At 41.2% G+C, this 24,475-nt stretch overlaps 1 protein-coding gene across 9 annotated transcripts in view; it reads left to right on the forward strand.

The window, feature by feature from the left end:
* CNOT4 (CCR4-NOT transcription complex subunit 4) overlaps positions 1-24,475 on the forward strand; it is a 140,683-nt gene that overhangs the window by 77,787 nt on the left and 38,421 nt on the right. For 4 of the 9 annotated variants that reach the window (XM_029910861.1, XM_024208165.3, XM_024208170.3 and 1 more), the window contains exons 8-11: positions 4,549-4,704; positions 7,891-7,948; positions 8,297-8,546; positions 10,928-11,425. In XM_029910861.1, the coding sequence (XP_029766721.1) occupies positions 4,549-4,704; positions 7,891-7,948; positions 8,297-8,546; positions 10,928-11,425 (962 nt within the window). Of the gene's footprint in view, positions 1-4,548; positions 4,705-7,890; positions 7,949-8,296; positions 8,547-10,927; positions 11,426-20,789; positions 20,849-24,475 lie in introns of those variants that run through there. The other 5 variants (XM_024208168.3, XM_024208171.3, XM_024208169.3 and 2 more) reach the window with 2 other exon arrangements.

Below are 24,475 nucleotides of genomic sequence, written 5' to 3' on the forward strand. Positions count from 1 at the left end.
TCTCTGCTGTCATGGTAGCTGAAGTGTCCAAATATTTGATGTTTTATTTAATATTTAACATACTTCAGTGTTAAGATTTGAACACAGACTAAGGCCTGGTCTACACTAGGAAATTAGGTCCGTATAACTGGGTAATTCAGGATTGTGAAAAATCCACATCTCTGAGCTATGCAGTTAAATGGACCTAGCTTCTGGTGTAGACAGTGATAGGTCGATGGGTGAATTCTCCTATTGACCTAGTTGCCACCTCTTGGGGAGGTGGAGAACCTAAGTTTACTAGAGAACTCCTCCCATCAGCATAGGTAGGGTCTGCACTGAAGCCCTACAGCGGGACAGCTCAAGTGGTGCAGCTACGCTGCTGCAGTGTTTTAAGGGCATGGCTACACTTGCAGTTGTAGAGTGCTGGGAGTTAAACCAGCCTTCGGAGACCACAGCAGGGAAAACGCTGTTGAGTGTTAACACTCTCAGCTGGAAGCGCACATTAGCAGCTCTTACAATGCCCCAAAGAGCAGTGCATTGTGATAGCTATCCCAGCATGCAAGTGGCTGCAAAGTGGTTTTCAAATATGGGGGGTGGGGTGGAGTGTGACAGGAAGTGTGTTGTGTGTGTATGTGGCGGGAGAGAGAGTGGGATTTTGGGGGGCTGAGAGCGTGTCAGCATGCTGTCTTGTAAATTCAGACAGCAGCAGACACCCTTCCCCTCCCCCCCCCCATCACTCACTGCAAGCGCCATTCCTTTGTCCCGGAGCAGATAAGCAGCCAGCTGTCAGAAACAGAGCTTTGAAAGGGCATATCCGCATTCCTACAGCGAGTTCAAAACAATGACAAGAGTGGCCACTTGACTTTAGGGGATTATGGGACGTTTCCAGAGGTCAGTCAGAGCACACTAATGCAACACCCTGTTCACACTGGCGCCACAGCGCTCCAGCGGGGGCACAGCAAATGTTATTGCACTCGCCGAGGTGGAGTACCAGCAGCGCTGTAGCCGCGGAGTCAGAGCGCTCTACGTGCCTTGCCAGTGTGGACGGGTAGTGAGCTAGTGCACCTGGGGCTCCTTTATTGCACTCTAACTCGCAAGTGTAGCCAAGCCCTAAGTGTACACAAGCCCTAAAAATCGGGGAAATTCAAAGTAAAACAGTTGAACTTTTGTCTTTGCTTTTACCTTTGGCTGAGAAACAGGCACATGGTGTGAAATATCCTTGGCGCTACATCCTAGCAAACTTAAATGGTGGTTTTGGCTAAATATTTGAATTGTAACTTTCTCTTTCTTTTCATCTGTCTTCCCATTATGGCGTGTTACTAGATATTTTTCAGCTGTGGTCTACTTTCCAAAAGCCACCTCTTAACAGTTTTTTTTTCATCCAGTAATTTACAACCATACAAAAAATAAATCAAAAGCTAAAACAATTAGCTGGTGTGTTTGCTAAATATGTTAAATTTAAGATGAACAAATGGGAACTATTAACTATTTTCCATTCACGAAGGGACTTTCATACTGGGGGTAAACTTTTAAAATGTGCCTTACATTTTATATAGCACTTCTGGTTCAGGATCAGAGTTCTTTGTGGGCTTGTTCACCTGCTACTGAAACAAATTCTGGCAGCAGCACTGCACAACAGTTTATGCAAGAAAATGAAGAAAACGATATCAAAAAGAAACAGCCAGGGGAGTTTGGATAGTTACATTCTGTCTACCAGCATTGGAATCTGGCTAAGAGACTAGGATTATCTTTGCCTACTCTTACAGGCAGTCTCATAATCTTTAATTATTGCAAGTGATCGGGATCTCCAGTTTTCTCATCTGAAGCACTGACACCTATTGTCATGCCTTGAGCCTTTGGTTCAATACTAACTTGGAGGGAAGAATGCAACCAAGTTAACCCAACACACCAACTTTTGCAATATTCATGTGTTGATGGGTTTCACATCCAGGGCCTGAACCAATTCTCCTTAACTTGAAACCTGATGGGGGATCCCAGCACAAGATGTTACAGAACAAGAAGTGAAGAATTGCTCCATCTGAAACTGCTGCAGGAATTCAGGTAGTTGGAAAGCAGTTATGAGCATTGGAATCTGGCCAGGCCCCAGAGCTATCATCCTGGCACTTGTGAAAAATGCCATGAGATACTTTGACTGCAAGTGGACTGAACTTCTGTTTGTCATTCATCTGAAATGCATAACTACAGTGGGAAACTGATTCGGTACTGATGTGGAGTGGTGGACAGCATTGTCTGGATTTCCAGTGTCCTTTCAGCAGTGAGGAAGTTGGAGGTCTCCATTCAAATATTAATCAGACATGACCATATGTAGTTTGAGAGCTGATTAAATTATAGACTAATCACATTTAAATTGCTAACCCTTCACAACTTTCAGCTTACAAACAGCTTCTCATTTGTCTGATTCTTTGATATGCTACTGTCTTTCTCCTGTTAGATTCTACATCGGACAGTCAAGAGAATGATTGTGAAATTGTTGATTCAGGTGTTAGGATTTCACTGAGGGATCAAGCAGAAGCTGAGCTGTGAGAAATATATGTTCAAATGTAAGCCTGCAGTAATAGTAGAGAAAACATAATTACTGGGCAAAAACTCTTTGTATAAACATTCTTTCTTTTTCTAAGTTTGTTCCAGTGTGAAAGTCCCTCTTCACGCTATTTTTTCCCTCATTTGTGTGAAAGGCAAATGTTGTAATTTCCACCTGTGTGGGTGTGTATGTAAAAAAATACCTATAGGCACAGCATTCCATAGTTATACGGTAGAGGTAATGACAGTTGTATTCACTTAAAATATAGGGTGCTGATAGTGGGTTGATTTTAAAATGGTTCTGGTCCTCTTTTTTTTTTTTTTTCTTCCTCCACTTTCCTCAAACTTGCTTTTAATGGGCCAAAATGATTAATGCTTTCTTGTAACACTAAAAATGTTTGTCACTAGCACGTAGGGTGAGGGATTATTGCTGGAGAACAGCTCTTTGGAAGCATTTAGCTTTCATGAGCACTTTAAAACATTTGTTTCCACAGGAAAGTCTATGCTATGATTTAAATATTTTGGGATCAGTTAACCCATTAGACCTTTTTTTGGAGGGAGGGGAAGGAGGAAATGCCCATTGCAGTCTGAAGTCGCATCTAGACTAGAATTAATTTGAAATTTTGTCTGGGTTGAAAATTAGTCTCTTGCATCAGGATAGAATGGTGAAAAGGGCAAAAGAAAATTTTTAATGATGACATGAGATGTAATATAAATTGATTCTCAATTTGGTGAGAGGGAGTTGATAGAGTGCCGTATTTAACCTCTTCTCTCAAAGGTGTAGAGGTCTAAGATGAGTTTTAGGTCAAATCTTTCATTTGTGCATAACTTAAATGTACGTAGGATTTGACCCACAAAGAGAGAACAGTAGATGGAGACAAAATAGTAAATCTTGCAATATCTGAGGTGTGGGGACAGCCAGGATTATAATGAAATATTAAGGCTGAATAGGAATTTGGAAAACAGTGCTATAGCTAAAGAGCCATAGGAATCTTCCTGGTCTCAATTAAGAACTTGTTAAATCCACCTGTATGTGTGGAATGAATGCTTGGGCATGCAGTAAGTCTTATACTTATGAAGAGAAATCAGAAAGCAGGTGTAAAGAAGACTCAGCTTTTAGTGTATGCCTTTTTACAATGAAGCATTTGCACACTATGCAATCACTTGGCTCCAACGGGATGCTGTTTTCTGAAGTGGATAGGAAAGAACAATAGGAAAAAATGAAGGGGGCCAGAAATGAATAGGTTTTGTGTTGTGATATTAGCTGATGACATTTATTATATAAATGTACTTGTACAAATAGACACATGGAAACTGGCTGAAGTGTTGTCTAGTGATGTAATTCCCTGCAGCAGTAAATAACTTCCACTTTGACTACTCGCTCTGAAGTCATTCTTCCAGATCAGATACATTTCATGGAGTGAACTCTACTTTTGTTTTGTAGAGGAAATCATAAAGGTTTTAGATTAAAAGAAGTGAACTGGGCAGTAACTTGGATAGACTGCTTTAAAGTGTGCTGGAGTGGCTAATTTCATGGTCTAGTGATGGTGCTGTGGACCATCAGGCAGGCAACCAAATTCAATTTCTGCTCTCTCAGGCCAGCCTGGGAAAATCCTCAGGGATATGGTGGGGTGTGGAAGATCTTCAGGGGGGAAAAAATGTGATCACTGTTTATAAAACTACTAAATACTTCTGGGATACAGTGAAGAAGCTTTAACTGAGAGCAAGCCCATGGGTTTTTGTACTGGAAGCGGTCTAAATGGATATTTTACAGTTGGACAAGTTTGGACTCCAATGTAGGTGGTCCAATTATCTAATCAGTGGGCAGAACTCTGTTTCCTTCAATCTTCTCTCTTGAGGAGCCTTTTTTACCCATCAGCATTAAAATCTATTTGAAAGATATGCCCAGATAATTCCATTCCTATGGACTGTCTGGTACAAGGATTCATTTCCTCAGTGTTTAAATTTTTTTAGAACACTTTCTTCATAACTTGAACTCTTCTTTTTTTTACTCTTGCCTTTTTCCAGACCCAACAGTAATAACAAAGATGCCTGGCCATCATTACAGAGTTCAAGTAAATCAGCCAACGGTTTAACAATGGAACACAGGAAAACGCCTCCTATATTAGAAAATGGCACAGACCCAGAACACATGACTCCAGATGGTCCAGACTCAGATTTCGGGTAATTGTGCTGCCTTTTATACTTTAGCTAGCTTGCTTTCTCTCTCACTTAATGATGTGGAGGGATGGTTCTCCGGCCTCTCTGGTTGGAGAGCTGGATTCAAAATTTGATCAGGTCATATAGAAACTAGTTTGGGCTCAGCCTAGCCTCTACCCCATGTCAAAAACACTGCATGTGTGACAGTTTGGGAAAATCCTAGAGCTAAGAAATAAGTGATGGTGCAGGTAAGGGTTGAGGTGAATTGGCAGCACTACGGTCATAGGAAGCTTATGTAGAAGCTTCCCACACTAAGCATGTCCTAGCCAGAGATAAGTCCCCGACATTTATGAACAACTTCAAAAGTTCTTCAAGAAAAGTATAATTCTTGTAGTGCATTAGGAGGCTTTTAGTGGATGACTTTTGAAAAGTTGGCGTATGATGGCCCAAAAGGTAAATGTTGTAATACTAAATATTTACTTCCATCTCTTCACCTTGATGTGTTCTAGGAACTTAGCCACAATATTCAGCGATTTCCTATGTTTTTGTACACTAGCATGAATGGCAGGGCACCACAGTTTGCTGAAATTCCTTTGTGCCAAGGAGTCTCATCCACTTGGTTGACCGTTTCCTGACATACTATTACACCGGGTCTCTGAATTTCTTTATAGTACTGTTGGTATCCACTTCCATCATAAACATCGTTGGGCAGATTTTGCTACATTTTGCAATCATATCACCACAGGCTGTGATTCCATTAGATCTCTTGGGCTAAACTGGGTTGGGCTAATCCAAATTTTAGAAGGGAGAAGACAAAGGAAAACCCAGAATATCACAGATGTAGTGGGGTCGATTCAGCAGCTATTCTTCCTTTTGGGTCAGTATTGAACCAAACCTTAGCATGGTGATAAGAGAAATTTCACTGTTGAAGGTCACGCCTTTTGGTTGAGATGTAAGAGGAGTCGTCCTCATTTGTGTTCAGAAATCCTACGACGCTTCACCCAAGAGTAGGAGTGTTAACTAAAGTGTCTTGGGCAAATTCCAATTAGGTAATTCTGTTTCTAAAATTTCCCCTCTAGTTTCAGTTAACTTTGATATTCTTCACTTCCAGTCATTTATTGCTGTGTGCAGCTAAACAGTTGCTAAGTTTCAGTCCAGCTGTGGCTGAATTTCAGCGGTGGACAAGCATATTATAGGCTGTACTGGGATCTTTCTGAATGGAATGCACTACATAAGCGAAATTATTAAAATGTAGGGATTCATTGATTTGTTTATTGATTGGGTTGTAACTATAGCTTGTAAAACCTGTTCACTTAAAGACCCTTTGTATAGATTTCAAGTATAATCTGTTTTGCTTCTCAGCAATCGGATTGTCATAAACAGTCACATACTTGCTTCAGGATGCAGCAATACTATTATTGTCAATGTCTTTGTAGGGTTGAAACATCATTTAAGCATTTTTTTCTGCCAAGAACTGAATACTTAGGACTTGCCTACATAAGGACATGCAGGAATGTTAATCTGAATTAACTAAAGGTGTGAATTTGAAGTGGATTGGTTAAAACCACATTAAATCCCTGTGTGGATGCTGTTGTTCAAAATTAATGGCCTTAATTTGGTTTAGTTTAATTCACTTCAAAGTTAATTAAGATAATGAAATAAGGCCACTGTAATTCTGAATCAGGGTGTTAGTTAATTTGGATGAATTTTCCGCATGTCTCTGTGTAGACAAGCTTTTAGTGAAGAGTTTGCAACAGAATTCTTGTGCTGTAGATATGCATTAACCTTTGTCATAAATCTCTGTTCGGAACATAAATAGGATAAGTTATTCTTACAGAACTTGATTTTGCTTGAGATGAGCAAGAAATAATTAAGTGGAGTACCTTGGAATAGTCATCTTCTACATATCTGTTCCTATATGATTTTTGTCCTTAAAAATAATTTAGAAAGTACTTGAGGCCCAATTCTAATTTGAGGTAAGGTTTAATCAATGTGCTTAAGCACAGAAATTGCTTTTTACCCAAGTCCTGTGCTCTCTGATTAAGTTTTTAAGTTAATTCTAATCTCTTAAATGATGATGTTCTGGCTAGCCAAATGGCCTTGTACAATAATAGGTGCCCAAACTTCACAGCAGCAGGACATTTTAACAACTGGCTAGGATCTAGAGGGCTGCACCCAAGTAAAATAACTCAACATTAATATGAATTACTTTTGCACCAAATACAATGTTTGTAATTTGACCTGTATTGAACTGTGGCTTTCTAATAAAAATGTAATATTCTAAAGTTCTTCATGTTACTTTTGATATTCTTTCTCTGCAGAGGCAAGCATTTGGGTCTGTATAGTCTGACACTTTTACAGGCCTCTTGTGCTAGGGGTAGATAAGCTGTACTTGTGGTCATAGCCTGAATTTATGGGACTTTTGCATCTGGACCTACACTGATTCCCTAGGCTAGCATGGATTTCAGAGCACTCTGGACTGCTCCTAAATGGCTGTCAGAATGTCTTAGAATGGCTGCAGTGATTCTGAGGTGGCATTTTTGTCCTTTTCTCTCTGTTTTTTTCATTTTTCTCTGCATTTCTCTTCTGTTTTTAGACCTGGCCTCTTCTCAGATTTTCTGAGTCTGCAGACTTAACTCCCTCTCCACCTTAGTAGTTGTCCAGGTCAAAGTTGAAACACCAGTGACAAGCCATTCTGGGAAGCTTGAACTGCCACTGCCTTGTCTGTCTCTCTTTCTCTAGATGAAGGATGTCAATCTTCAAGGCAGTCAATCTCATACCTCTTATAAGCATGAAATACACATTAGGGACGGGGGGAACTAAGTTCTTTGTGCATCTCAGTAACAAACTCATGGTACTAAATATTTTTTAACCGATGGAGCAGGCAGAATTGAAGGATAACAAATTTGGGATTGCAGATGGACCATTGGCTGCTCAGTAGAACAATGCACAAGCAGAATAGAGTGTATGAAATACATCTCTATGGCCATAAACTAAAACTTGGCAAATGGTAGAACTGGAACACTTCTGATTTAAGAAGTCCTCAAACAATAGGTGGACTTTTCTTCGTAATCTCTTGAAATTAGTTTTGGGCAATTTCTGTTCTAAGCGTTTATACCAATATAAGCCAACTTCTGATGTTCACTTTGGTTATTCTGATGTTTGCATATATCTTATTTGATTTTTTTCCCTCCTCTCCCCTTTTTCCAGCCCTATCGACAAACCTTCAGACGCTCTCAGTATAGGAAATGGTGACAGCTCACAGCAGGTATGGACTGAAAGCCAACGTAATGTAAATATGAATTGTATTTGTTTGAAGTTCAGTTGCAACCTTTATTTTGAGAGAAACATAATTTTTTGTGTGAAATATCAGTGTGGCATGTTAGTTCTTTTGATAACTGTCAACTAATTTTAAATGCCTTTTGATCCAGAAATGGGCTGCATCAGGCTGATTTGTTTGACATTTAAACTGTGTGCTCACAGAACTAATCTTAATTTAATCTGAATTTTTCTAGTCTTCAAACTGAATTTTAAAATGTTTTATTAATAAGGAATGACTTTAAGTCTAAAGATACATATCTTATTCTATTGACTTTTTTTTCTCCCCTGCCACCAGATAACAAACAGTGACACACCTTCACCACCACCTGGTTTATCAAAACCCAATCCAGTCATACCCATCAGTTCATCCAATCACAGTGCGCGGTCTCCTTTTGAAGGGGCTGTAACAGAGTCACAGTCGCTCTTCTCGGACAACTTCCGGCACCCCAACCCCATCCCAAGCGGGCTCCCCCCATTCCCCAGCTCTCCACAGACTTCCAGTGACTGGCCCACAGCACCAGAACCACAGAGCCTCTTCACATCAGGTATGAAAGCCTGGTTAAGGTGTTGGAAGTCACTTATTTTTGAAGTTTATGCCTCTTTTTATTTTTTTCTCACCATTATTTTAATTACATTTGAGAGTCAACTAAATACGTTTACTTAATTCTTATCAAGAAATCACTCTTCCCAGATCCCAACTGCTTGTTGGAATTATCAGAGCATCTAGTGCAGTAGTATTCATGTCTGCTTAAATGCTAAAATCACAATTGTTTAGCTTAATGTTGAAAGCATGTTCAAAATTTTTTGCTTAAAATAACAGAACAACATAGAGAGGTATGAGTAATCTATACCAAAAGCCATATTTGTATTATAATCGGAAGATCCAGCATGCACAGGTTTGTAATTATATTTAGTGAAGTGGTTATGACAGAGTTTTTGGCTGATGGTTATGTAAGCTAGCCTAGTCTCCGTCTTTTTTGGCCAGTGTTTGACTACACAATCTAGGGCCAACTGCAGCCACTGAAAGGTAACTGCATTGCAGAGATGGTTTCTTTTAGAATATCCATTCACAGGAATGGGATGTTGTGCTGTATCAGGTACATGAACTGAAACTAGACATGCTCTGTGGTGGTATCAAATGTTTAGTGGCTAATGGCATGATATTTTAAAGAATTCTGCCTCATAGATATCTTTCTGCCTCATAGATATTTACCAGGCAATATATTACCAAACATGTTTGTTCAAGATCAGAATGCTTTTTGCTTGAGTTAATATATTTTTCATGTTTTATTCTCTACCTGAATTGATCATCCTGTTTTGTCATCAAAATTCATACTAAGGAAATGATTGGTATTGGAGACTGATCATGTAAGGAATAAGCAACAGTGGAGGGTGAACTCCCAGGCAACATAGATCTGGTTTCCACTGCTGTCACTTGTGCTTTATGGCTTATGTTGCCACTTAAATTTAAGGTTATGTCTAAACTGTGGATCTTGCAGCAGCACAGCTCTACCACTATTGCTGTGCCACTATAAAGTCACCCATGTAGCTTCTCTTTTCTGGCAGGAGAGTGCTCTCCTGCTGGCCATAATTAAATGAGCCCCAGCGAGCAGCGTTAGCTATGTCGGCAGGAGAGCCTCTCCTGCCGACATAGCACTGTCCGCACCAACATTTTTGTCTGTGAAACTTGTCAGTCAGGGGTGTGGAAAAAAACAAAAGTTTTACTGACAAAAATGGTAGTGTAGACAAAGCCTAAATGTGGAAGATCTACTTTCCTCATGCCTAGTGTCTTTTTAATTCTCATATTGGGGACAAAAGTGGAAGTTTAGATTCTAGTCTTCTGAGAAATGATGCACAGAGCAGTTCCCGTAATTTCTCCACTCTTCTCACAATGGTGTGCACTCGTCTAGGCAGTTGATTCCAGCTTCTCCCTCCCAACAGAGGGAGACAATGCAAATACTCATTTGTGATACTGCCTTATAGAAGGGGGCTTGCTGGCTCAGAATCTCTCTCCAGCCTGATGTCTGTTATACTTTCTCCAAAAACTGAATGACCGCTTCCAATGTTCAGAGACTATGAATTTAATATTTTTAAAAATATATAAACAGTAAGATGAACTATATATAAACAAAGGAAATGAAAATGCAAGGAAGAGTTTTTGGTAACTCGTGTCCACAACAGTGCTTCAAAGCACTTATCAAAATGTACAGTACAGCTATTTTTCTTCAACTTCCTTTGTCTGTCAAGGTGCATATTTTACTCATTCACGTAATTTGGTTTTGTTTATACTCTGCAAGATATTTCCCAGGGTTGCTCAGAAGTCATCAGTACTTGTTTTCAGAACTACCAGAAGCCAAATCTTTTCCCCTCCTACAAAATTGTTACATATCAGCCCTGAAGTACAACATTAGAACTGAAAGCAGATTATTGAATTTAACAGCAACTTTATTTAATAAGACTAAGGGATTTTTACTTTGTCACTCTGACTAATGCATTATTCAGTGGAAAACTTTTACTAGTAAAAACTCAAACAATATTCTGTGCAAGTACCTGTTTAGTCATCCTATATTTCTGTTCTTTGCTCTTACTGAAGATATTTATTTGGTAAGGGCTTTCGTTTTTTGCACGTTAGATCTGTTTCTGCTTTATCCTGCAGCGAAATCAGTCCTGTCTGTAATATCTCAAATCGCCCCAAATTCCTAGTTAGTTTGTAGTGGGGTGAGATAGAAAGTTAAGATGGGCTGTGAAAGTGGAAGCACTTGTTCAAATACCAAATGTCTTTGAGGCAATGTCATAAAAATGTATTAATGTGAAAGGTGACTGGATGTTGACATTTAATAGTATTGGGTCTGAAAACTGCAGAAATAAGACTAAGGAGGTGAGATTAGTTCAGATGTTAAATGTCATCCCTCTTCTCCTCCAACAGAAACCATCCCAGTATCCTCCTCTACAGACTGGCAAGCGGCATTTGGGTTTGGCTCCTCCAAACAGCAAGAGGATGACTTAGGGTTTGACCCCTTTGATATCACCCGCAAAGCCTTAGCAGACCTGATTGAGAAGGAACTGTCAGTCCAAGACCAGCCTTCCCTCTCGCCCACATCTCTTCAGAACCCTTCCCCGCACACTACAACCGCCAAAGGGTCAGGGTCTGGATTCCTGCATCCTGCTGCGCCCTCAAATGCCAACTCTCTCAGTAGCACCTTTCCAGTCTTGCCACAGAGGTTCCCGCAGTTTCAACAGCACCGAGCAGTTTACAACTCCTTCAGTTTTCCAGGCCAAGCAGCTCGCTATCCTTGGATGGCCTTCCCACGCAATAGCATCATGCACTTGAACCACACAGCAAATCCCACCTCAAATAGTAATTTCTTGGACTTGACTCTCCCGCCACAACACAGCACAGGTCTGGGAGGGATCCCTATATCAGGTAGGTGAATCAAGGCAGCCATGAACATAACACCTGATTCATGCCTTCAGCTTCTCTGAGCCAGGGTGGGAAGAGGGGGATAGCCAGCTACCAGTGCTAGACTGCTACCGTGATTGTCATCCTGGGATTCTTTTGGGGCAACATTGTTTTAAATGGGCCCTCTTTCATTTTTTCAGAAGGTTTAATTGGATGTTTAGCCTTGTAACATTGAGCTTTATAAGGAAGGTGGAGTATCTTGTGCCCAATTATTTCATTTGAAAAGAGATTGGTATTTCAGTTCTTCAATCTTGCCAAGGTCTGGCTTTCCATGAAAACTTAAAAGGAAGAGTAGGCCTTGGAATTCCAGTCAGACTCCAGTATCAACATGCAGGTGCTAATCCAAGTTTTAAAAAGAGATGCAAAAATTATTTGCAAGCATTAAGGAATCAAGCCACCGGCCAGCTGTCTTGGCTAGATTGTTCCCTTCCACATGCAAGCAAAACAAACTGCATATTTAACAGTCCATGCTATTTATTTCTTCACTCCAAATGGTTTTAATGTTTTACATGCAATCTTCGATGTCCTAAGAGAGAACAGGCCAGTTCTGGACCATGGCTGGATTGGTGGGATATTGCAACAAACATTGTGACTAGAGGGCTAAATAGCCAGAAGGTTGGTCTGGTTCATTTCTGGGATTTGGAGCTCATCCTGTACTCCCAAGCCGCATTTAATAATTTGGCCTCAGCAGGCATTTTCCAGTAAAAAATATATTTATATGGAATTTTGTGTTCAAGATGACTAGCAATTTAAGGAAGAAAAAGTCTCCTAAACTATTTGCAGTCATGGGTTGAGGAAAGCTGCTCTGAGACATTGCCACTATTATTTTCTTCGAGCATTTTAGAGAAATATGTTGCAACTTCCTAACTGTAAGAACAGTAGGACAATGGGACAGACGGCCTAGGGAGGTTGTGGAAGCTCCTTCACTGGAGGTTTTCAAAAGGATGCTCGATAGCCATCTGTCTTGGATAGTTTAGACTAGTGGTTCTCAAACTTTTTTTTTCGTGGACCACTTGAAAATTGCTGAGGGTCTCCACGGACCACTTAATGATCTTTCCAAATGTTGTTTGTACCATTAGCTAATTATTGTAAAGCGCTTTGGATAAAAGATATTTGTTCTACAAATAAAAGCACACACCTCATATTTTAATATCAGTAGTCTTACCTTTCTAATGCAGTGGATGTGCCCCCTCTTCCCTGCTGCTGCAGCCCCTGCTGGGAAGGAGGGGGATCTCTCCCTCTCTCCCCTGCTGCCGCAGCCCCCGAGCTGGGGAAAGTAGTCCTTCTCTGGCCACCGCAGCCCTGCATGTCCCAAATTCCCCCCATCCCCTCTTCTCACTTCACTGCGCCCTCCCACCTACCCCCTATCCCACCCCAAGGCCTCCACCTCACCTTACATGTGCGTCTTCTCCAGGGTCTAGGCACCTAATTAGTGGAGCCACGCCTGCGTGGCTCCACTAATTAGGTGGGTGGCCCTTCATTCTCTTGTGTGCGGCTGCCCAGGTGTGCACCTTAGAGGGAACTATCCACAGACCACCTGAATGGAGCGTAGACCACTGGTGGTCCATGGACCACAGTTTGAGAACCTCTGGTTTAGACACAACAAATCGTTCATCTTGGCAGAGGGGTTAGACTTGATGACCCTTGCGGTCCTTTCTAACCCTACGATTCTATTACTCTAATGATTAAGAAAATCTAAAGGCGAGCGACCTAGAAACTTTTTACTACATATTTTTGCTACTCAAGTGCAGAAGCTAATTTTGGCAGTTTCTTCTTTCCGCTTTGTCCTCTGAATCCTTGCCGATCATTTCCATGCCTTTTCCTAGACTTCCCGAGGGTAAAACAAATATTTGTAGCCTGGAACAAATGTTGGGAGTGTCCAGACTAGCCTTTACAATGAAGTTGGCTCCCTCAAGTTAAATGATGATTAACTTGAGGTTTAAAAAACAAAAACAAAAAAAACCCTTTAAGGTAAACAAGAGGGCCCCTAGTTTTTTACTACTTCATTAAGGTGTTTACACTTACAACCTAACAATGCAAATAGTTCTTTGATCTAATTTAGTGAAAAGTAAAAATTCATTTGCGCTTTCAGACACTGAAAATTATTCTGAGCTCTGTGACTTGATATATTTTATCCTGGATGAGTGGCTAAAGGTGCTAGTCCAAGGGACCAGTGGTAGGGTTGAGGTTAGATATCTTGAATCATTACAGTTAAAATAAATATTCTGAGGTGTTGCATAGATAACCCCAGCTTTGCAATAAGGCTTTTGATTCTGGCGAAATGGGTTTCAAGGTCATTCTTAAAAATCACATCATTGAATTGCCTTTTGACCATGCTGTTTTCCCTTTTTGTGCGGCACAAGACTTGGGTATCCTTCTTGGTATTGCTCTGGAGGAAGGGCTCCATGGACCTTTGTGCCCATGACTAGTATATAGCTTGTCACTTACACTTTTCGCTGCCTGTTTTTAAAGGACAAATAATATCCTTAAACACCAATGTTTTCTCTCAGTATGTAACCATTAGAACCAATTCATCTTCCAAAAATGTTTTTAAGTACAGAAAACACAAAATAAACATCTGCTGAAGTCTCTGTGGAAAGTTCCGTCATGCTAGCTTTGAACTCTTGTTAAGAAAACGTTGAAGGTTGCCTAGTTTAGTCTGGCAAGTCCGTTAACTCTCCAACAACCCACATCCATAGTGGTTTTGATAAACTCCTCCTTCAGAGGGGAATGCCCTTTGCATGGATGCATTGGCTAATCTGTTTTTCTCTGATCCAAAATTAACATAAGTACAAGAAGGTCAGATCATTTTGTTGGATTATGGATTTGTATTGTATGGATTTGTTCTGTTTGCATGGCACATCACAAATGGGTCCTGTTCAATGACTGGGGGCTCCTAGGGACTACTGAAATATAAAATAATTATTCCTGGAAGATAGGAAGTACACTGACATTTCCTCCTACGTTTTCCCGTGGCATATTGATCTATTAGAACACATCTTTTATTTCCCACCACTCACTGATAGTTCTCATTTTCAGACAGGTCTTTGATCTGCAGAGCTTTCTACAAAATTACTCTTACCTTTTCATGTGATAACTTCCCATCCTTGGGCTTCTCTATACACATACTACTGATACAGTTAAAATGGTACGACCCCTTAATGTGGTTGTAGTTTTACATTCCATATGGGAAGAATAAGTGATCCTGGTATAAGGCACCTTTATATGGATAATTGCATCCATACTGGGGGATTGTATTAGTATAACTAGATTGGTAAAATCACAGCCTTAACAGATAGTTATACCAATACTAAAATCTGTGTAGACTAGGTCTTTAAGGCTGTGTTTACACTAAGGGGCTGTAATTGCTATTCTAACAGGGCCCTGCATGAGATGGTGTAGTAAGCTCATTTAGCATACAAAAAATAGTGAATTGATAAGTATACATAAAGTTCTATTTAGTTCGTCAAAAAAGTAACATTGAAAATGTGAGTATAATAGAGAAGTTCTCACCTGTGTCATCAGTGGTAGTTCTTCTGTAGACAGGGCTCCAACACCATCCAGCATTTTACTCACATGGTGATAAAAATACTAAAAGCTGCTGGTGTTTTGTCTACACTAGGGCTTACCAGCAAGCTGAACACTTTCAGGGATCAGAAATAAATGTTTTCAGGATGCGCACAATTTAAACAATAATCCTGGACTAGTGTTTAGAAAGAGAGAGGACATTTGAGCCTTCCAAGCATCATCCAGTTAACTTTCCTTTCCACTCACCCAGCCATTTTCAACATTTTTTAAAATTTATATGTATATAAAAACAAACCTGATTAAAAGAGCCTCACAAAACTTTGATTTGAAATCAGCATACTGTTTGCTAGACTCTTCAGTCCCGTGATTCACTAATTTCACTACAAAATATTTGAGGATATTTAGCCAATTAAATTGCTGAACTTTTTAGTGCTATAAATTTGCATGAAGAAGTTACTTAGTGCCATAGAGTATGGCTCTTTCAAATGTTTTGTGTTAACTATTACGGTTCCTTTTTTAAGGTTACAAAGGGAGAGAACATTTTAAAATTAATATCAGTTTACATTGGTATTCATTACAATTTTATTTTTCAGTGTTAACTTTAGGACTCCATATAAATTTTATCTCCTGTTTAGTCCAGAACAGAATTACTTGCTTTACTTTGCAATCCTATAACCCCAAAACAGCTGTGTATGATGCCCAATAATATACATGGAAGGACACTCAGGGCAGGGCACTATCTAAATGTATATAGGATCCATATTAAGAAAAAAATCAAATGTGCATTTGACTTTGCTTGTTCTGATGTGATTCATGAAGGAAATGTGTGATGGTTGTAAAGCTACTGTATTTCTAATTACAAACATTTAATACTTGGTATGCATAGAAATTTGTAACTGGAATGTTCACTGGGCATTAATTAATTAATATCCATATTTTTCAATTGGATAGACTAACTATGATAGATATTGTTTCTTCTGATTGCAAGGGTTTTCATGGTCACATTTTTGTAGGATGATTAACATTTCTCTTTGGGGGATGGGACTGACTGGAAGATCAGTATTCTACTGGGCATATTTTAATTTTGTATTAATATATAGTAGGACAGTATGATTATACATGACTACAGAAAAGTTATGGACATACCTGCTCTTTTGAGTACCGTTATGACAGTTGAATCATTTTCATCAGTCTTGCCAAGCCCCTAGATTTGGAGAGCGTAGGTAGATTTTTTTGAGCCCTTGGTTCTGGAATGTTGGTCATAATCAGTCACCTTCAGGGCCTGGTGCCAGAATCATCTCAGGCTTTTGCTTGGATATAGGTGTAATTGAGAAATTGCTTCTATTGAATCAGGGTTGTCTAGCTTGATAGCAAATCTCTTGTACGTACACACAATCTGATAGATGGGAGCACTCTGTAAATAGGAAAATAATCCCTGAGTGAACTAAAAGTGGAGGCTTCTTTTTTAAACAGGCTTAAATTTGTAAGAATGTTGAGCAGCACACAAGTCCTCCTGTATTGCTATTTCTACATACAAACACGTTAACTGTTACTACATAACAACCAAGGTGATGGCTTACAACAGTGCACCCTTACCTGTTTGCTTCAGGCGTCTAAAGTAGAATTACCTAGAACAAAGAGGGCAAAGCAAATTATTATATCTATCTCATATCCTTATTAGGTTTTCCTTTTTTAATGTAACACTCCACATATGAAAGGTTTATCGCTCTGCCCTCTCCCACCATTTGAGTCATATGGCATCTCATCATATCTATCAAATTTAAGCTGAACATCAAATCTCTTTACCTGCTAACATACTTCAGGCAGTATGCTATTACATTACTGCTTTACTAAGATGTTGGCCTCTGCCGCCTCCTTCCTTGAATTCCCATGAGTCAGACCATGGAGGAGGGTGATGTATCAAACATAGCCAATACTGAGTCTTTCTCCTGCATTGACATTGAGGGAGCAATTTTTAGACTTTCTGATTTAACGCCTTCGCACCCAAGTCTAACCCTTCTTTCAGTTAGGAATGTCTCTACCTCACTGGTCTGTACCCCTCTGACCTTGTCACTTGTGTGTCTCGTGATTGAGTCTTTCTAGATCCTATACAGAGCAAGGCGTGGTATGTTTTGAACAAGTCTTGGGAGCCATGAGCTCTTGAGCTTCTGACACGCTCTGTGGCCTTGGCCAAATCACATGATGATTCTGCTGCAGTTTCCCCTCCTGTAAAATGGGGATACTTGCCTATCTTGGAGGGATGTATTAAGTGTGTTGTAAAATGCATTGATGGTGAAAAGAGCTGTGTATGAAGTATTAGCTAATCTGTTCCTCCATGGCCATGTGACTTTTAACAGCAGCATCCCGTCTTTTCTAGTCTCTCACTCCCACTGACCACTCGGTTTGAATGTTCTGTAATGCCTCGCTCAAATTAATATTTCCACCTTTTCATCCTTTTCTTGGCCACTGCAAAGGATTTCTATCCACCTTTAATGTAACTGGCCAAACTTGCAGCACTGTCACAGACACTTTATTCACCTTCTGTCACCCTTCTGACATAGTACCGTATATACTCAGTATATACTCGATCATAAGCAGGTTCATTTATAAGCCGACCCTCCCCACCTCCCCAAAATGGATAAGTAAAAATGGAAAATTTGTATAACCCGTTCGTAAGCCGACCCTATAATTCAGGGGTCAGCGAACTTTGGCTCCCGGGCCATCAGGAGATGGTTTGTTTACCTTGAGCGTCCGCAGGCACCGAGGTAAACCTAAGTAAACAAAGTGTCCCGGCGCGCCAGCTGCTTACCCTGATGGGCCAGGACAGCAACTGGTGGGGAAATTTTTTTTGGGGGGGGGAGAAGCTGGGAGTCAGGGGAGTAACCCCTGTGACCACCCTCCACATGACCCCACCCCTAGCCCAGGACCCCCACACTCTCCCCATACCATCCCTTCGGGACCCCCACACTCTCCCTGTCCCATCCCTTCCCACCTTATCTGGGGAGGGCCAGGGGAGGATGTCTCTGGCCTGGCTGGAGCTGGTCCGGCAGGCTAGGCAGCGTGGCGGCAGCCTGCTCTGGTGGGCCAGACCGGGCAGCGCGGCCGCAGCATGTTCCAGTAGGCTGGGCTGGGTGGCACGGCCGCAGCGTGCTCCGGCAGCGTGGCCAGAGCCTGCTCTGGAGGGCAGGGCAGAGCAGCATGGCTGCAGCTGCTTCAGAGGCTGCGGGGAGAGCGTGGCCAGAAGTGGAGAGACTCTGGCCCCGCCTCTTCCCTTCTGGCTGTGCTGCCTCCCCTTGCCCCCTCTGTGGGGGGGGAGGGGGGGCTGGGTCCCACCTCTCCCTCTCCCTCTCTATACCCGTTTATGAGCCGACCCCCTTCTCTGGTGCTTCCCTTTTTTACTAAAAAAATTCAGCTTATGAACGAGTATATACGGTACTTTAAGGAAAACTACCTGTTTACTTGGCACTTTTCCTTGTCATTTGATCTTGTCTCAGCAGCATTGCTTGCAACATTTCTACCATTATCAACAATTCCTTTTCCTTCTGATGTTACCTTCCCAACGCCCTAAAATCTGCTATTACCCACCCATTCGTAAGCCTTTCTCTGACCATGACGTGCACACTAATCACCAAAACTAAGCAGTGATTTTGGGTGCCCAAATTGAGACACCTTAAAGGAGTCTCCATTTTCAGAAAGTGAACACTTGCTATCAGATGCCACGTTGGTACTCAAGATCACGATTTAGTTTTGAAAATCTTGGCTGGTTTAGTCTTTAACCCCTTCTTTCTTAGCAAAATGATTGTGTTGCTATCGGTGTTCAAACCACGTTTTTTACAATAGCCTCAACTACTTGTAATTCAGGTTTCACTATGACAATTGCCTAGTAGCATCTGTGTATTCAGTCTTCATCAGCAAAAGTTTGTCTTGACCTCTGTGTAAATCTTGGCACTCACTGATTGACTTTGTCCTCCTGAATAGTCTCTGTAACTGTTCAGGTGTTGGGTTTCTTTTCATTGTGGTCCTTCCCCCTATAACACCGCTTTGTCTCTGGTGATTTCTCCTATTGAAACTCAAGAGCTCAGTTCTAAGCCCTTTACTCCCCTACTTCTGTCACTTCTGTTTTTAACTGCTACTTTTTCCTGTTATCCTGATAAATGTTTCAGCTGGTTCAGCACAATACATAGTAGATGGTAATCCACCTATAACCAGTTTTCTGGGATTTCTTTAGTCTTATCTATCCCACAGTGTTAGCCGTATTAACTCTATTGAATCAGTGTTAGTTCATAGTTGTTCCTGTATATTGTATCCTTTAAATCAGTGGTTTTCAAACTGTGGGTCGCGACCCAGTACTGGGTCGTGGAATGTAAGGCACTGGGTCGTGGTGGCTCTGGTCAGTACCACCGACTGGGCCGTTAAAAGTCCCGTCGGCGGTGCTGCCCAGCTATGGCAGGCTAGTCCCTACCTGTTCCGACACCACGCTGTGCCCTGGAAGCAGCCAGCAGCAGGTCCAGCTCCTAAGCGGGCAATTGGAGCTGGGGGTGGTGGTGGTGCCTGCCAGCAAGAGCCACTTGCGGGCCTCGGCCTAGGAGCCGAACCTGCTGTTGGCCGCTTCTGGGGTGCAATGCGGTCCGCGGTGCTAGGACAGGCGGGAAGCCTGCCTCTGCACCCCGGCTGCGCCACTGACCAAAAGCCGTCGGAGGTAAGCCTGCTTCCCAATCCCCTGCCCCAGCCCTGAGTCACCCCTCAAACCCCTAGCCCAGTCCTGCACCCCAAACCCCTCATCCCTGGCCCCAGCCCAGAGCCTGCACTCCCAGCCCAGAGCCCTGACCACCTCCCGCACCCCTCCCCCTCCCACACTCATTCCCAGCCCCACCCCACAGACCTCACCCCAACCCTCTGCCCCAGCCCTGAGCCCCTCCCACACCCCAAACCCCTCATCCCCAGCTCCGTTGGGTCGTGGGCATCCACTGGGTCACCAGAAAAAAGTTTGAAAACTACTGCTTTAAATTACCACTCTTACACTGATTGTCAAGTCTCTGCTTACTTCAGCCTTGTTCACTTACAGATTAATCTTTCACCTGAATATCGGTCAAGGGTTTGTGGGACAAATTTCAAACTCTGTTCTGGCTTCTGATCTCCCATTTTGCCTTCAGTTCCCATAACCATAGCCCTCTCCTTGACTCTGATCTCCCCATATATGCTTTGTCTGCAAACTTGCCTATTGTCACTTCCGCAACATTGCCTCTGTGTACCCCCAGTCTTGATGCTACTTCTGCAGAGATCTTTATCTTGCTTTGAATACTGTAACTCCTTTTAGAGTTTCTCAAGTTCCTGTTTGTTCCAACATGTGCAAAATGTTGCTTCCCACATATGTGTAGAGTGGAAAGATCTCCAAGCATATACCCAGGCTCCCTACTAATTTTAGGGACCAGACTGATGTTGCCTTGTTTTTAAAAACCAACCATAAGACATGTTTCATTCTGCCTCTTGAATCTTGTCTCTTTGTTCTCCATCTGCTCCCTCTACTCATTTACTAAGTAAGAAGATGTTGAGAGAGAAAGTAGTGTATGTTCAAGAACTTTCTACACATCTTCTCCCATCTGGAGCAGTCTCATTGTTTCTCTACCTTTTTTAAAATCTCATTTGTGCTCTTACCTTTGCTGTTAATTTTGTAATTGTATTTAACCCTGAGGTGTTTCAGATACAGTTGTGTGAAAGTTGCTATTCCTAATAAACCTCACTGTATAAATATCAGTGCGCTAGTCTATAGCAGTGGTTCTCAACCTTTTTTCATTTGCAGACCCCTAAAAAACTTCCAATGGAGATATGGACCTCTTTGGAAACTTCAGATGGAAGTGCCAGACCCCTTTGGAAATCTATTGTCGGTATATATAGTTGAATTCTCTTCTGTCACTTTTCAGTCTGTCTTTTGCGGATCCCTTAGATATAGTCCACGGACCACAGATTGAGAACTACTGATCTTGTAGGACTTTGCTTTGGGCATTTGCAAGTTTTAATAAACTTTCAACCTGAACTGTCCTAACCTGATGAACTAACTTGTATACTAGCACTAATAGTAACATTGAGGTTCCAAATTTTCAAAATGTTTTGAACGTTCCTAACTTATGAAATTAGTAAAGTTTAAAATGTTTCAAGAACTCTTGGAGCCAAGTTTTTCTCCCTTAACTGCAACAAATTCAGATGGACTACGAACGTCAATAACACAGCTAGGATGGAAATAAATGTTTTACTGGTGAAAATGGATTTCTCAGAGGATTGAGTAAGAGTGACTGACTTCCTCCTGTAGGCTGTTGATTGTGACCAAAGATGATATCTGGTGGCTTTTGGCTATTTGTTTCACTTTGTAGTGGATAGGTGGTTCATGCCCTTCTTGATAGTTGCACTAGAGGAGCAAGGTATTCCATTAAAATAGATTGTATTCAGTTCCCATTCCTAGTGGTGGGGAAAGTTAGCACTCGTTTGGGGGTAAAAAATACTTCCGTCCTCATGCCTGTAAATTCTTCATGTTTCAGTGCTAAACTTTGTTTTGCTTTTTTAAAAAGGGATTAATTGAAAGCTAAAAGATGTCTAACCAGAAATCAGTGTATAGACAGAATGAGTCCCCAATTCTGGTTAGGGCCTCCGGATGCTATGGCTATAGAAGTAGTAGACTTTCCCCTTATGCTAGATTTTTGACATGTTCTATTTCTTGAAAGCACTTATCCTTAAGACCTAGAGCTGCTGTTGCACATTTTTAAAACTTACAAAGTAAAATTCCAAAACGTACAACTTGCCTTGTAAGTCAATCTAAAAGAAACAGATGTCACCAGTAGAATAGTTAGCACACACTAAAATGGTTAAACAGATTTGACCTTGGATAGACTGAGAAGAGGTCAAAAGTTGAGGTCCTTCATGCAAAACTCCCCGCCACTGCTTCTCTTTTAAACCAGAGGACTATTAATATGCACACTTCAACAGGTTGAATGCAGCAATATTTCAGAGGAGGAAGATCTCTCATTACTGAGGGCCCTAAGTTATTATAAGGCTTTATTGGTAAAAACAAATATCCTAAATTTCAGTTAGAACCTATCTGGCAACAAATGCAGATGGCCAAACTCTAATAGGCTTTCAGCACAAGTGCACATTTCTGAATGAATGTGTTTCTGAGTAGAACATTGCTTTTTGCTATCTGCAATTGTTTTTTTAAAAATGGAGTACCTTAATCAAGTAACTTTATTTGTAAGAATATAAAGATCTCTGTGAAATTAGGCTGTCTGACTTGTTTCAGTATATGCAAATTTGATCCCTTTCATCAACATTGGAATCTTGTGTTGGGAAAAAGATAATAAGCTGAGTTTGAAGTTCAGTTATTTGTAGGCATGGGTATCTTTTTAAACAAAACATTTTTTTTGCTTACATAAGTGGGTCAACTACATCTGAAGATGACCTTCAATAATCATGCTGAATCTAGTTTCAGATGCCTTGTTTTCCTTTCAGCTTCCTTTTCTACTTCTCTCATCTGACCTGATCACAGAATAACTCTATAAAGGTACCTGCAAATATACATTAATGCTTAACCATCCTAATTTATTTGTTACAAAGACAGAAAAGTCAAGAATGGCTCCAGTGGTCCTCAGTATGCACAAGTACACTGCACTAAATTTATTCTTAGCTCTGAGCATAGAATTATAAAATCCTAGGACCAAAAATCCCAACTTAAAATTGCCCTCTGCATTCTCCTTTCAGGGTCTGGAAGTCTTTCACTGATTTACAATAATCAAGTGAAGGTTGAGGATCTACTTACAGACTGCGTCAGTCATTAGCATTAAACATACCCAGAATAGGTTAATTTTGGTCATCCCATGTGCACGGAAGTTATGTACCACTCCATATTGGTTAAAAATGTGCTTTGTATATATCCCAGATAAATATTTCCACTCATTTCAATGTCGTCATTGCTTCCCCTTCAGCTCATCATTGCAAGTATTGGCCCTTAGGCTATTATACAGTGAGAATTACCAATGTAGTATGTCATGTCCTTTCTGAATAAAATGAAAAATGCTCGGTTACTATCAACCAGTAAACATTCTGTGTATATAATGGCAACTAGGTGGAGGCCTCTACTGATGAATTTTTCAATTTTTTTTTAAATATACTGAACTGATGTCACTTTGCATGAATAGGGCTTAGTGGAATGTGGCCCCAAACTGATTAAGGCTTCTAGCTGTTGCAATATATAAATGTTTAATAAACATTTAAAAATTCAGTGTCACAGATGCAGGTGTGCTCTGTGAAAACCAGTGGTATGAAGGCATGTATTGCTTTCAAATAAGCTATATTCCTCCATATGTTTGTGCAGGCTGTTTTCTCACAGCTTAAATTAAGTGGCCTGCAGCTGTAATGGCACCAAATTTAGCTCTTTGTTTACATAACCTTGATCTGTGAGCAGAAGATTACAATCCCTCTCCTGAAACTACAGGCAAAAATCTCTTCTCAAATCCACTCGGTGGAACTCCATTCTAGTCTTCTCTCCTTCCATGCACAGCTCTCCCATTGAATATCTGACTCCAGATATGACTTGTGGCTCTCTCGAGGTGGAGGGTGAGTACTCTTACCTTGAAAATAAAATTGGTAGGTGGCTCCTTTTTAAGTCTTATCCAGTCACTAAAGGCTTAGGCCTGGTCTACACTAGGTGGGGGGGGGGATCGATCTAAGATATGCAACTTCAGCTACGAGAATAGCGTAGCTGAAGTCGACGTATCTTAGATAGACTTAGAATCACTTACTTCACGTCCTCGCGGCGCGGGATCGACGGCCGCCGCTCCCCCATCGACTCCGCTTCCGCCTCTCGCTGTGGTAGAGTTCCGGAGTCGACGGCAGAGCGATCGGGGATCGATTATCGCGTCTACACTAGTCGCGATAAATCGATCCCCAATAGATCGATCACTACCTACTGATCCGGCTGGTACTGTAGACTTACCCCTAGTTAAAGATCATAACTCCAAAGAATCTTCCTCCCACATGAGATAAAAGTTAATGGTCACAGGAGCTGAGCTGAGTTCCAGCACTTCCCCAAAAGAAACTTTGAAGTTTGTTTCCCGAAAACAATAACTGATGTGAAGGTTGCATGAATGAAATAGATTAGAGGAAATAAAATATGAAAGAGAGAAGAAGTGGGAGGATCCGTTTGAACCTATTCTGAAGTTCATTCTTGTTCCACATCTACAACTTGTGCTCGGTTGCTCAACCCAGAGCAACGATGCAGTGTTATGAAAATTCCCCTGCTTTTCCATCTGCCCCATGCTCTACTTAAAAGTGCATTAGAGGGATTCTCTGCTTTCTGTTCCCCGTTTTGTGCTCAGAAACGCAATACAATACATTCTGTGAGGGGTGTAGTTGTACACTGTTGTAAAGATGTGTAATCCCTTGCTACACTGCTGTTGCCACCACAGTGGAACTTCACCATTGGTGAATTTAAACATCTGA

Source organism: Terrapene carolina, unplaced genomic scaffold (genome assembly GCF_002925995.2).
Source record: "Terrapene carolina triunguis isolate 2854851 unplaced genomic scaffold, T_m_triunguis-2.0 Scaffold68, whole genome shotgun sequence".
Lineage (NCBI taxonomy): Eukaryota > Metazoa > Chordata > Testudines > Emydidae > Terrapene > Terrapene triunguis.